Genomic DNA, 12736 nt, shown 5'->3' with positions numbered 1-12736 from the left:
AAAGCACAGCATCTTGATTTTAATTAGTAAAGTCTACTTTGTTGCATATCAATTAAAACTCCAGTGGTAAGTGTTTTTGAGGTTTCAAAAATACCTGGGGCTCTAAAAAAAAATCAGACTTTAAAATATACTTTTAAAAATCTCACTGGCCACACAGTTAGCATTGAATAATAGACTACAATACAGGTTAGAAATAATAATTTTTAAAAACAACATACATTATAACAAATTAGTTTAAACTTAAATTAAAATATAACTGAAAAGAGTTTAGAAGCAATTAAGCATTTACTGAGAAGTGATAAATATGCCACAGCTTTTTTCCAATTAAGCTGGAGAGAATCCAGAGCACATATCAACATGAAATCAACATAATAAAACATGCACAAAACTGCACAGATAATAAAAATACCATGCGTTAGTCCACACGTGTCTTGAAGAACCTTAAGTAACCATTTTCAAATAATTAAAAAAAAAAATAAGAAACGCTAAGCATATATTTTGAGTTTACTATACCTAAAATTTCAAAATGACATCTCAATGATCAACAAAAAAACACCCCCACCAACCAACCACAAACATGTGATATGTTGTAGAATTAACTAAATAGGATAAATGCACCTCCAAAAAAAATTAAAAGCTATAGTTGAAGACACTACAGCTATATAATACATATCAACAGTAAGTATCCTAATAATTACTTTATTCTTACTACAAGGAAAAAACCTGAACACAACACCACATTGACTTAAATACCACCCTGGTAAAACTTCTAAAATAAGTAAAAAGAGAATGGTATGTAAAGATGCTGAGTTAATCAACGGAATTAAGATATTTAGCTATTTTGAAATTATTTACCAAAAAAAAATTTAATATTCTCACAGGTGTTTAATATACTGTTCCATCATCAAAGCAGAAAGCTCAAAAAAAAATCTTCTTTAGAAAAGTACTATAGATTTGTATCCAGCAATTTCACTTCACATAACACAGATGAAAAATTAACCTTAAAACATGTTTATTTTATATAATAATTAGTTATTCAAGGGTTTTATTTGTTTGTTTCCACATTTTAAAAAAATCCTCAAGAAAATCAATCAGGAAAAAAGAAGTAGTAATACTGAAAAATCCTCGCCCACCTTTATGCTATCTTTAGGCTCCTGCTTGCGCAAGTGTGTAAAGTGGAGCATTGAAGAAATTGATGGCACTTGCCACTATCAGTACTAAGGAATCCCAATATGGGATTAAGTTTCAGTTCAGGATTTAAACTTCTAAATATTTGCTATCAGGTATCAGACTTCACGCCTGTGAATTGCCCCAAAGATTTAAAAGCAACAGCTATATATAGATCTGTAAACTCTGCAGAATGGCAATATAGCTATTTGCCCTTTTAATATTTAAAGCAACACGTTAGTGATAGAAAGTAAACTAATATTTCTGGAAACAATTCACCTAGTAGTAACAGACAACTTTAACAGGCTGACAATGTTTTCTACAAAATCCTAAAGTAACAGGAGGTGCCGATCCTCTTGAATATGCGTTAACTGAGTTCTGCTGACTCACTGAGGCAGGTGGCTTGCAGGTAAATGAAAAGTGAGTTGGGTATATTAGCTTTTATCTGGAACATGAATAGAAAGACTTCGCTGCCATTGCTGATGGAAAGAAATTTTTTTCCAGCACCCTTCAACACAAGTGTTTAGTCTTTTGATCAACAAATGATACGCAAAGAACTTTGAAGATGTAGTTGCCTTAGAAGCCTACCTGTTCTTCACACATTCATTTGCCTCAATTTCAATTTGCCCTGTATCTTTATTTTCTCAGAATATAATACCATTTAAAATTATGTGTCACCTACCAATCTTGACCATATTAATACAGAAATTAACCAATAATTATAGTTTAACCAACTGGAGAAGAAAGAGCAGAAAAATTACATGTCTGTGCAGCAGAAGTCATTATCTTGAAAGTTAATCCAAGCTAGTAGTAATAAGTACACAGTAACCCCTTTTTTTATTGTTTTACTTAGGTTTTAAATATTTTAAAGAAATTAAACTTGTATTAAAATAACTATATTGCAGTTTTTGAAAGCATTAGTTGCATAGTTAAGTCAGTCCTACTATTTCTCAATGCATTTATTACCAAAGTCATATAATCAGCACAGGCCATTAAAACACCTAGAACAATTTTAGATGTGCTTGCCATTATTCATTTATTAATCCTTCAGTTATGCCCATTCTTCAAGAAATTGCTGTAAAATCTTTGTAGCAAGCCCAGTAAAAGGCAAGTCTTGAGTAACACACAAAGAGCTGTATTTCATATCCTGAAGTTACACAAGAGTTCTCACTGCTAATATTAAAGACAGACATATAATAGCAGAAAAGTAGCTTTTCCACAATGCTACATGCTTTTCTAAACAACAAAAATATAGAAATAGATCCTAGAACAGTCCGTAATACATGTCGGAGGGGGTAGGGTGTGGGGAGCAAAACTGTCTTTAAGTTCACTGTATATATCAATATTACCTCATACAGCAGACAGCCTAGAGACCAGATGTCAGATTTGAAGTTGTAACCATTTTCATGTATTCTCTCTGGAGACATATAATAAGGTGTACCAACTGCAATAAATACACAAGTATTTTTGAATGAAAATTTCTGTTGTTATATAGTAGTAAAAGTACAGTTTTCCTGGCTAAAAAAAACATTTTTCATCTTCTATATTTCTCATTTGCTACACATATCATTTCATTTCACACTTACGACTTCAGTTTGATATAAATACACATTAATTAGATATCTAGTTCATCCAATGTAGCTTTATTTTCACGATGGGTATTTAATTACCAGAATACTTCCAATTTTTGCTTTTAAAGCAGCTCAGGAACATGCTACACACACACACACACATCCCTGCTCCTTTCCAAACTTATCACTGTGGCTAGAAATAACAACAGCTAGAAATTCTCTTCCATGGCTCGAATTTTTTTTTAAATGAGTTGTCTGTTCTTCCTTTTGACAACATACAAATCTGAAAAGCTGCTTTTGAAACTAATAAACACAATTTAGTTTGAATATCTGAAACCAAAATTGAGCCTGAAATCCAGGATCTTCAGCTTCCCAGAGAGGACGGCAGGAAAACCTCCAAGCCCAGCAGAAGCCGAGGTTCCTACGAGCGACTCAGCCATCTGCTGCAGGACTAGACTCTGTGAGGGCTTTTCAACTCCCAAATCTGTGGCTCTCCTAGCTTAATCCTGCCTCAGAGCTGTGGGCTCTAGAGACGTCTGCTCTTGAAAAGCAGCTTTTACTAGGACTGTCCCAGAGCAAATTTGCATTGGATACTCCAGGACACTTCTTCCCTCGAGTTGAATCAGACCCTACCCACCCGTGTCACAAGTTACCTGGAAGAGAGAAATTCTGAGCGATGTTTCAGCTCTGTAACAAAAGCCATTAAGAAAAAATAAAGTATCTGATTGACGGGTTCATATGTAACAGATCACCAAAAAAAGAAGTTACGAAAAATAACAGTAGTGGCAATTTTTGGTGCGTTATCTCTGAACTTTCTCCCTATATCCCCTCAAAATGACTGCCTAACAGCAAAAATAGTCACAGATCTATGTAGGTTTTTACTTCAATTTTGTGTGGACTATTTTCTTAAGCACTGAATCCTGATCATGAAAACCAACTGAATTCTGTCAATTCAATACAAGTTGACCTTGTTTCGAAACTAAACATCTTGCAACACAGCCAGCGATTAAAATCAGCACTCTCACTGCAAACTACTGAAATTAGAGTATGAACCTCACACTATTTTATTTAACACAAAGATGTTGTACCACTTCTGCACTTCTGAATTAGCCTCATCTATTCAGAATTCATCTCTGTGTGAATACTGGAAATGGAGATATAGTGAATACATAAGTAATTCCAATTCTGAATAATCAGGTTAATAGTTTTAATTAATCAGATTAATAATTCTAGTGTAATCATTTCCAAAAGTTAAGGGTTTTGCTTTAACAAATCAAACTATGTCATACTTTCTTAGGGAGGAAGTACCTGAAATGCCCAACTCTGAGGGAGTTCCTACTTGAAAGGCCCAGCTCGGATTGGGAAACCCAGTACCATGTTACCCCCGGTCAGGCCACTGCTGCTGGTAACCCATAAATTTCAACTGACCGCCTTCTAGGCAAACAATATTGAAAACAATATTCCAGACCAATATAAGCTGAGAACGTGCTGCTTTAACAGATATGCAAGGACAGAGGCCCCATATTGCATCCTACAATGGATTTGGCCCCCTAAATATGTTGGGGGAGCCTTCCAGCCCTGGGAAAGCAGAGGGTGCCGCAGCCCCTCTCCCCAGAGGCTCCCTTAGTGCTGGCCTGAGGAATCACTGCAGCTCTGAACTGAGACTGTGAAAGATCAAGAGCTTAAAAGGAGAAAGACTGGGGAAAGGCAACTCAAAATGATGGAGTACTGTGAAAATCATTTACTCTCAGGGGATGTTCGTATTCACCCACCACAAAGAAATGGTCAAGAGGGATGGTCTTTTCCCTGTGAAAGAAAAGGCACACAGATGGGTGGGACTGCAACACCAAAATAGCTACTAGAATATCCAGAATCAACTGTGTTATTCTGATGTATCAACAGCAATACTTTAATGGGTGTTTAATGACAGCTTTCTTAAATTGCAAACTGTAATTAAACAACATTTGGCATGGCACAGCTTTCATATTTTTATTATCCTTACTGCTGTACTTCCCCCTTGAATTTTCTTTTTTTTTTTTTTTTTTTACTCCAAGGACTTGTGAGCTTGGACACCTCTGAAAACTTTCAGCTGTATTTTGCATCCATTATTTAACGCACTGCTGTAGTATATTCTGATGCTTTGTTGGCAGAATTCATCTAACAACAAAAAATAAGTTTAATAGTAATCCGTTTCTTAGCTGGTTACAGCAGCACTGCCTTTGCTGCTCTGAGACATCACGCAAGTAGCTGGCAGTGAGTAATGTGCCAGAAAGAGGCTTCACAGAATCCACAGGGGGCAGCTGAAAACACAAAGGTTTGAAGGTTCATAGTTTACCAAAAGCAAAGGTAATTTTAACCAGTAGCTCTGGGAAGGCTGCTGATACATTAGGGGTCTGATACGACTGTGAAAGATTGATGATCGTGAAAAGGAAGAACAAATGCTATAATTTTACAGCGTTTAGCCTACTGTAACACCTTAACTGCAATACAACCTGAAGCCCCCAATGACCAACAAGTGAAAAGAACTGAAATTACAGTTATGTTAGTCATTGAATCACAAAAACAACATCAAGATCTAGACATCATTACTACTTGTAAACTGTTTTTAACAGAACAAGACACAAAAGATTCATTATTCTGACATTCCGGAACTACTGAAGTCATTGCAACAGTGAGCAATCTCGGTATGTAGCTGGTAAGCCAACTGTACTGCTGGCAAGCTACTACCAGATGTAATTATACGTTATTGTTTCCTTCCTGGATCATTATTTTTTCTGTTAAGTGAAATACGGCATCACAATACTATAAAGACAGGAGACTTTACTCATCTGAAGACAAAGAAGTGGGATAATACAAGACAAAGACGTAACACATTAAGGTGCCTATGTTTTTAAGAACAAAATCTGTAACTCCAGCATTTCTGTTCATTGCATTCGCACTTCTCAGATAACCTGCAGGTCTGAATGGCAATCTCCTGGAAAAAGGTCTGGGTCAAATAAACTGCTTCCTCAAAATCTGCTGCTGCTCTGCAGCTCCCTCCCTTTAAAGATGCTGCAGATCCAGAAAGTGTTGTTTCTTTATGCAAGCTTTCTGCTATTGGGAAAGGCAACGGACATAATGGAAATGGTGGTTATTGGGGGCAGGAAGCTGGATCTGAAGGATAAGAGGCAAAGAAACTATTATGAAGAAGGGAGTTATGATATAAACAGTCCATCTTACTACCTGCGTAAACACATAACTCACATTGCAGCTGAGTTGAAGAGTAGAGCGTGTTCACTTGAAAACCAACAATGCATCGAGAAGTTGAACGAAATACGGTAACTAGCTCCAAGTACTATTAAGCATTTTTAAGCTGGGAGAAAAATCTGCCTGGTAAATGTTAATACTACTTATACAAAACAACGTAATGGCCAATTCAGAAGGTGTTTAATAGCCTAGTTTTAAAAAAGACCATATAATTATTACTGACATTCCATGCATTGGAATACGTAACTATCCAAGTTCAGGAAGGGGGCTAAAATCACTTTAGTAACTCTTCTTTTCAAAGAATTCCAAAACAAGACTTCAGTTAAAAAAAAAAAAGGCCTAATTTATTTAAGTAATCAAAAGATACGGTTTATGAATGACTTGATGTCCATGAGATCACAGGAATTCTATAATACAAAGTTCAACACAACATGCAAGTGCTTAGCAAGATGGATGGTTGATGCTAAAGACAGACAAAGTTAGTTACAAATAAGCAGCAGTTATGGAACAGTGAGGGTAACCAACCACTGATGCAACAAATTCTCTATAGCTATAATATTTTTTTTTTACTTATTTATTTTAATATAGGCGTGGGAGATTTCTAAGTCATAGGCTCACCTCCAACCACAGATACAGGATCTAAAATACTGCACTTATCCAAAGTAATTCTGCAACCTAGCCTACGTTATGCAAATAGTCTAACTGCAGAAATCAATCTATAAATATCTTGAGTTATTTTATAATGTAGCATTGTAACAGTACAATAATTTATCTTCAGCTTTCAAACTACTGTAAGAGATCTCAGGTTTTTATATATAAAATAAGAGCTGTTTTCATACAGCAATGATGACTGCAATGAATCAATTGCAGATGTCCCTGCTAGCCTTCCTGTACACTGAGGGTGCAGGTTCTCAGAACAGTTCGGTTGAGGGTATGAAAGAGGAGCTTATTCTATTCACAGCAAAATGGTGCTGCACACCACCACCTCAACCCTGGCTTTGACACCCTCTGCTGGGTTAGAGATCTATATGTAAGAGGAAAGGAGAGTATTTGCACCCATTTTTACAAGGTATTTTATTCCCCACAACCTGCATGAGTCTACAGTCAAATCCCTCATAACATAGCTCTGTGCTGGGGACAGGAGTACCATGAAAATGACAGAAGTTGTCAAACCACAGAAGAAACAACAGAATTCAGTACACACGATCCTTTGTTTTCAAGCATTTTAAGAAGATTGTAGATCTGCTCCTTTGCCCTGCAATAAGGTATTCACACCAGTGTCCACCTGGACAGCATACTGTGCAGCCCTCTAGCACAACCACACTGGAGAACTGAAGTGAATTTTTTTTTTTTTGTAATTGAAATACTAAAACATGGACCATCCTTAAATCCACTGAATGGCTAACAAAGATTAAAAAAATGCACATTTCCATGAGCTGGCCTCAGAACTGCCATTTCAAAGAGCATAAGGCTTGGCATTCAGCCATTAAAAAAAAAAACAAAAACAAACAAAAAAAAACCACCAAAAAACCCTAACACAGAGTCATAGGGAACGGAATAAGAAGGCTTTCTTGGATGATCTTCCCCTTTCTACTACAAAGTCTTCTGAAATAAAGAGATTTTGTCAAGTTTGTATCAAATCAACAATACCAAATGCCTCCATTTCCTTTGCATTTTTGGAAGAAAGATTTTTCTTTCTTCAAAAAGGTATATACATGCCACAATAGAAAAATCTACTGTTTTGATAAGGCTGTCTTAGCGAGTTAAGAACAATAACAAACCCTGTTCATTGCAGTATTTTCATTTGTTTCAAATGGACCATCAGCAAATATTCTAATTAAATCACTATTATTCATAATTAGCAGTTAGAAGCTGTAGCTAATGAAAATTTTAGTACATTTCTTTATATTTGAAAGCCTGAATCTAGTTTGCTACTGAAATTTTTATAAAGCCTGTAAACAAGTATAAATCGCTACACATAATATGTTTGTAATTCACTGGGTTTTGTGCACCAAAGGCTTATGGAATCATGAAATGATACAACTTTGAAAGAAATTTCAGGAAAACCAGCCTCAAAAACTGCATGAAAAATTAATTTTAAAAAGTGGTCTCTGCTAGTGACACGATGAATCAGAGTGTCACTGTCTCCACTGTAGCCTAAGCTAACAGCTGAACAAAATCTTTTTTCCTAGGCTGAATTCTGACGTTAGGTCATAATTAAGAGGGAAATGGGAAAAGAGGAGATAGGGAAAAAGTAAAAAATAATGCTCCTCTAGCAAGACACAGCACCCAACATCAGAAACAAAACTTCCATCCCCCTACCCACCGCTCTCTGGACGACTCTTGTATTTGTAAGAGAGGAGCTTTAAAGGGCTTGGAGGTTTTACACTGGTTTTAACTCTAGCTGAGTCTTCAGTCCCTTTGCAACCATTCCTCTGCAACAAGCCAAAATAACCCAGGGTTGAAGCAGTTTGTTCCTCTTTAACTTCCTGACTTCTGCCTCAGAACACAAGTCTAGCTCTCCCGCCCTCACAACTGACTTTTGCCTTCTTCATGCACTCCCTACCCACAGATTAGGATTTATAGCTTCCTGCAAATACAGCCCAGGAGCAGCTCCCTCTTCACACTGCTCATTTACATCCTTGTTCCATTTGCATGCAGTAGCAGGACCCAACTATGACAAATAAGATCTCCACAGTGCTGCCAGAGACAGCAGCTGGGCTCCGATGGCAGCACGAATAGCAGCACTTTATATACTACACTGTGCCATGAACTAGTATCAAATCTTCAGGGTTGTATCTGAACTTCGATGTGGAACCCAAGCACATCTCCAGTCTGGTCTCACTGCTTCTCCTCTGTCTCTTCCTCTCTCTTTTTTATTAATTAAAGATTGCACATCTGTGTCTGAGTTTCACCTCAGTCCTATTAAGATCTCAGCAGTTACTCGTGGTTTTGACTATACCAATATCAGTATGCATCATGATAAAAACAGGAAGGCACAAAAGAGTGACCAAAAGCTTTCTGGAAGACAGGGAAGTAAGGATCGTATCAAAAATTTCCTTTCTAGAATAGGTTGTTTTGGCTGTTAACAGTATCACCCACACCTCAAATATGATACAAACATGCTGAACATCAGTCCTCTCTCTTTTCCACACTGTACTGATAACTGGGACTATCTGAAAAAAATTAAGATGTGATGATAAATATGGCGTATTTTAATCCAAGAAGTCTGATATTTCATAGTTTAATTAGAAGCATCAGAATCTGAGCAAATACAATTCTTTGTTGTGTCCCTCCCATGGCCCTAAGATAGGGATTGTAAGTATTACTTAACCATTCTTGGCTTTCTTAGATATTATCTTCCTTATCATGCACTCTTGTCAAACACATAAAAATATCCAAATGCCTAATTACAGAATTGTCACTGTCATTTGTTAAAAATTCCCACAGAGCAGCATTTCAACTGATTTTACCTATCTGTATTCAAGTACCAGTAAGGCGCTCTGCCTGCCTCAACACCCATTTACAAGGAACAGGAGACTATTCTGGATGCTGCCACCAATGGCCCTGCTCTTGAGGGGTCTAAAAGTTCATTTCACACCCTTCGCAGTCAGTGAATAGGCTTGAAATCAGCAACCACTAAGCACAGTCACTTCAGTGGGGGAAAATAATATTTTTTCTTAACTAAAAAATCTACATAACCATACTATAAACACTAATTCTTACATTTCTCTTCAAAGCAGATGCTACTCTGTTTACAAGGCTTTTCTCTTTTAGAGAAATCCTCTTAGATTCTGTCATTTGTCTATTCCCTGCATTTAAACTTAAAATATCTGTCAAATTTTTACTTGTTCTTCTTTAAAGGCTTCTTAATCATCCTAGTCTTCAAATGCTACTCAAAAGATGCAAATTATATGAAAATTTTGTTTGGAAAAAGATAATACAGTTTTATTTTTTATGTGCTAGCAAAGAATAAATTGGGCATTTCAGAAAGTTTTTTCTATTCTTAAGTTTTCTGGGATTTGTTTTTTGTTGTTTGTTTTGGGATTTTGTTTTGTTTTCAAAGTCTTAATGGTTCATAAAGCCTAATTCTGATCTCTCCTTGACTTATTTAGCTTATGTTCAGAAACTCCACCTTAAAACAGGAAAGCTCCTCTGTTAGCCCTTTCAAAGCATATAACCAACCTGTCACCAACGCTACCCCATAGAGGCACACAGAATTACAAGGTTCTTTCCAACACTGATTAAAGTTAAAAAGAATTTTAAAACATGCATCTGTATTATTGGTCTTATTTTTTCCTAGCATTTCTAGAAAATACTACTGTCATGAAGACTTGTTTTGAGCCAAGAATGTACATTAAATGATTCATACAAAGGGAGGGGGGGGCCAGGTGGTGGAACCCAACAAGCTGTACTGCTGAAAGTGACACCTCAGTGTTACAGCTTTTCTGTGTTTGTCCATGGTGCTGACCATTTTTTTCAATTACTTAAGAAAAGCTTTAGCTGGACCTAACCCTCTTTCTCCTCATGAGTAGGCATAGTATTTCTACCATGTAAAAAAATCTACCTCCCCAACACCCGTATGTCAGAGAAAGCTTACCTAAAGAATGTGCAGCTGTGGTTTTGGAGCTGAAAAATCGACCAAGTCCAAGGTCTCCAAGTTTTACTACCCCTGTAGCTGTAATGAACACATTAGCTGGCTTTATATCTGAAAAAAAAAAATAGAAAATTTAAAAGTCACAATCAGGTTGCAAGAAAAGCTACTGCTCTATTAATAATAGACCAAAAGAGGCTTTTATTTACAGCTAATATCAACAAAATTTAACTGTGCTGTTCAGAAAGAGCAAGTCTGGGTTTTGGAATTTCAAATTAACTATTTCAATAGTACAAACATCACTCAAGTAAAAAATTAAAGAGCCATGGAAAATATTTTGAAAAAAACAAGCAAACAACAACAACAAAAAACAAAACAACCACCACACACACACTTACTCCACACCAAAGCAGCATACACAGGGAGTTCATTACTACTTTATATAAGCTATATATAAGGACTTCCATTAGAACTAGAAAACCTCTCATTATGTCTTAAGTAACAGACCAAAAATGTTTTCAAGAACCGTAAAACAAATTTTTCATCACTTTTCCTGATCAGATTACCCACAGTGGCATGATGTTATTTATTTGAAATAGGTAACTGATTCTCTTTAATAGCAGGCATTAAAAAAAGAAGCAAGTTTTACTCAGGAGAATGGTTACTTAAACTCATCAATGGAATTGGGCTAATCAAGTAGAAACAAAGAAAAATAATGATGTATACCCAAGACAGTTATTTTTCAAAAGTAATATTCAGTTTAAATTTTAATCTAATCCCTTAGAGACAACATCAAAGATCTTTATTTTATGATTTTTAACAAGGTACCTATCCTGTTAGTCTTCTAAATAAACTGACCTGATATTTGTTTGGCAAGTGTGCTAAGCTCTTACTGAGCTCAAGAGCAACACACTGTGGCTCTAAACGTAAAGAAAATGACTTAACTTTGATAAGAGGAGATATGGGTACAGTAAAAGGAATGTTTAATAACCCTTCAAACACCAGCATTTTCAGGTTTCCAATAAAAAGTTACAAAACCTTATAAGCTTTAGAGAGGAAGACAGAAGCAATTATGTTATGCTGTTATCTGACCTAGTTTTCAGGAGTCTGGATCACCCTTTGCGTAACAATCCAACACGGATATCAGCTCAACTTAAAAATAGCTTTAATTGTCACTGGTTATGGTGTGTAACCATGCAATTGTTAGATTTGCCATAGGTTTGCCAGAAGCTTTGAAGGTAGTATTTCAGTTTAAGGAATGCAAACTCATTTTGGTTTTGAGCTAAAATATACTGAAATAAACTAGTTTAGTCATAAAAGCATTAAAGGAAGATACCTATAACCTATGGAAAGAATCTGCAATTTTATGTCCTTCTCTTTGTATAATTTGCACTTGCAGATATCTGTACAAATGCATAAAGGAAAAAAAAAAAAAAGGAGAATCACAAGCGAAAGCCATTTGCAGGGGCATTTCAGTTGATCTCCTGAAGGGTGCAACATCTCTAGCTGCAAATGACAAAGCTCAGCAGAGATCAAGGGACTTCTGCTTTCGGGCAGCTATTTGCACCCCAGCAGAAGGAAGCCACCAACCTAAGACATGTAATTTCACCTGAACCCAGAGAGACAGCCCATATACAACTTGTAACTCATAGCCAGAGGGATTTCCAAGGCAAAAAAAAAAATTGTACATCTGAGAAGCAGCTATACCACGATTTGTTTTCTTTGACTGAGTTACAAGGTAAAATGAAGACAACATACGAGGGAGACAGCAGTATAGAGGTTTAAAATGGGTAAAAGAGATTTAGCACCTGACAAGGATAGCTGGCAACTACAAGGGCTGTTGGGACACAGTACTTGACACAGAGACTGGAAATAGTGGAGAGGAGCAGACAAGGGGAGAAAATGCTCACAGCTGCACATAATCCAGTAGATAAGGGAGTGGGAGAAGGGTCTATACATCACCAGAAGGCATGGCAGGAGGCAAACACTTTTGTAAGAAAAAGATGTGCAAGAGGTGAAAAGAATGGATGGATAGCTGCACAAGAATGCAGGTAACAATACTTGGGAGAGACAACGGGCAAATATAAAAGAACAGGAGAGAAAACAGAAGCCAGTAAAATGAACTGAGCAAGCAAAGAGGTAGCAGTGGCAGGGTCTC

General features: G+C 36.5%; 1 protein-coding gene across 1 annotated transcript in view; it reads right to left on the bottom strand.

The window, feature by feature from the left end:
- NEK7 (NIMA related kinase 7) overlaps nucleotides 1-12736 on the bottom strand; it is a 69719-nt gene that overhangs the window by 11132 nt on the left and 45851 nt on the right. The window contains exons 7-8 of the mRNA XM_068406251.1: nucleotides 10585-10692; nucleotides 2517-2611 (exon numbers count right to left, since the gene is read on the bottom strand). Of these exons, the coding sequence (XP_068262352.1) occupies nucleotides 2517-2611; nucleotides 10585-10692 (203 nt within the window). The remainder of the gene's footprint in view (nucleotides 1-2516; nucleotides 2612-10584; nucleotides 10693-12736) is intronic.

This window comes from Nyctibius grandis, chromosome 8 (genome assembly GCF_013368605.1).
Source record: "Nyctibius grandis isolate bNycGra1 chromosome 8, bNycGra1.pri, whole genome shotgun sequence".
Lineage (NCBI taxonomy): Eukaryota > Metazoa > Chordata > Aves > Nyctibiiformes > Nyctibiidae > Nyctibius > Nyctibius grandis.
Note: the sequence above shows the minus strand (reverse complement) of the source record. Positions and strands in the feature narration are given on the sequence as shown.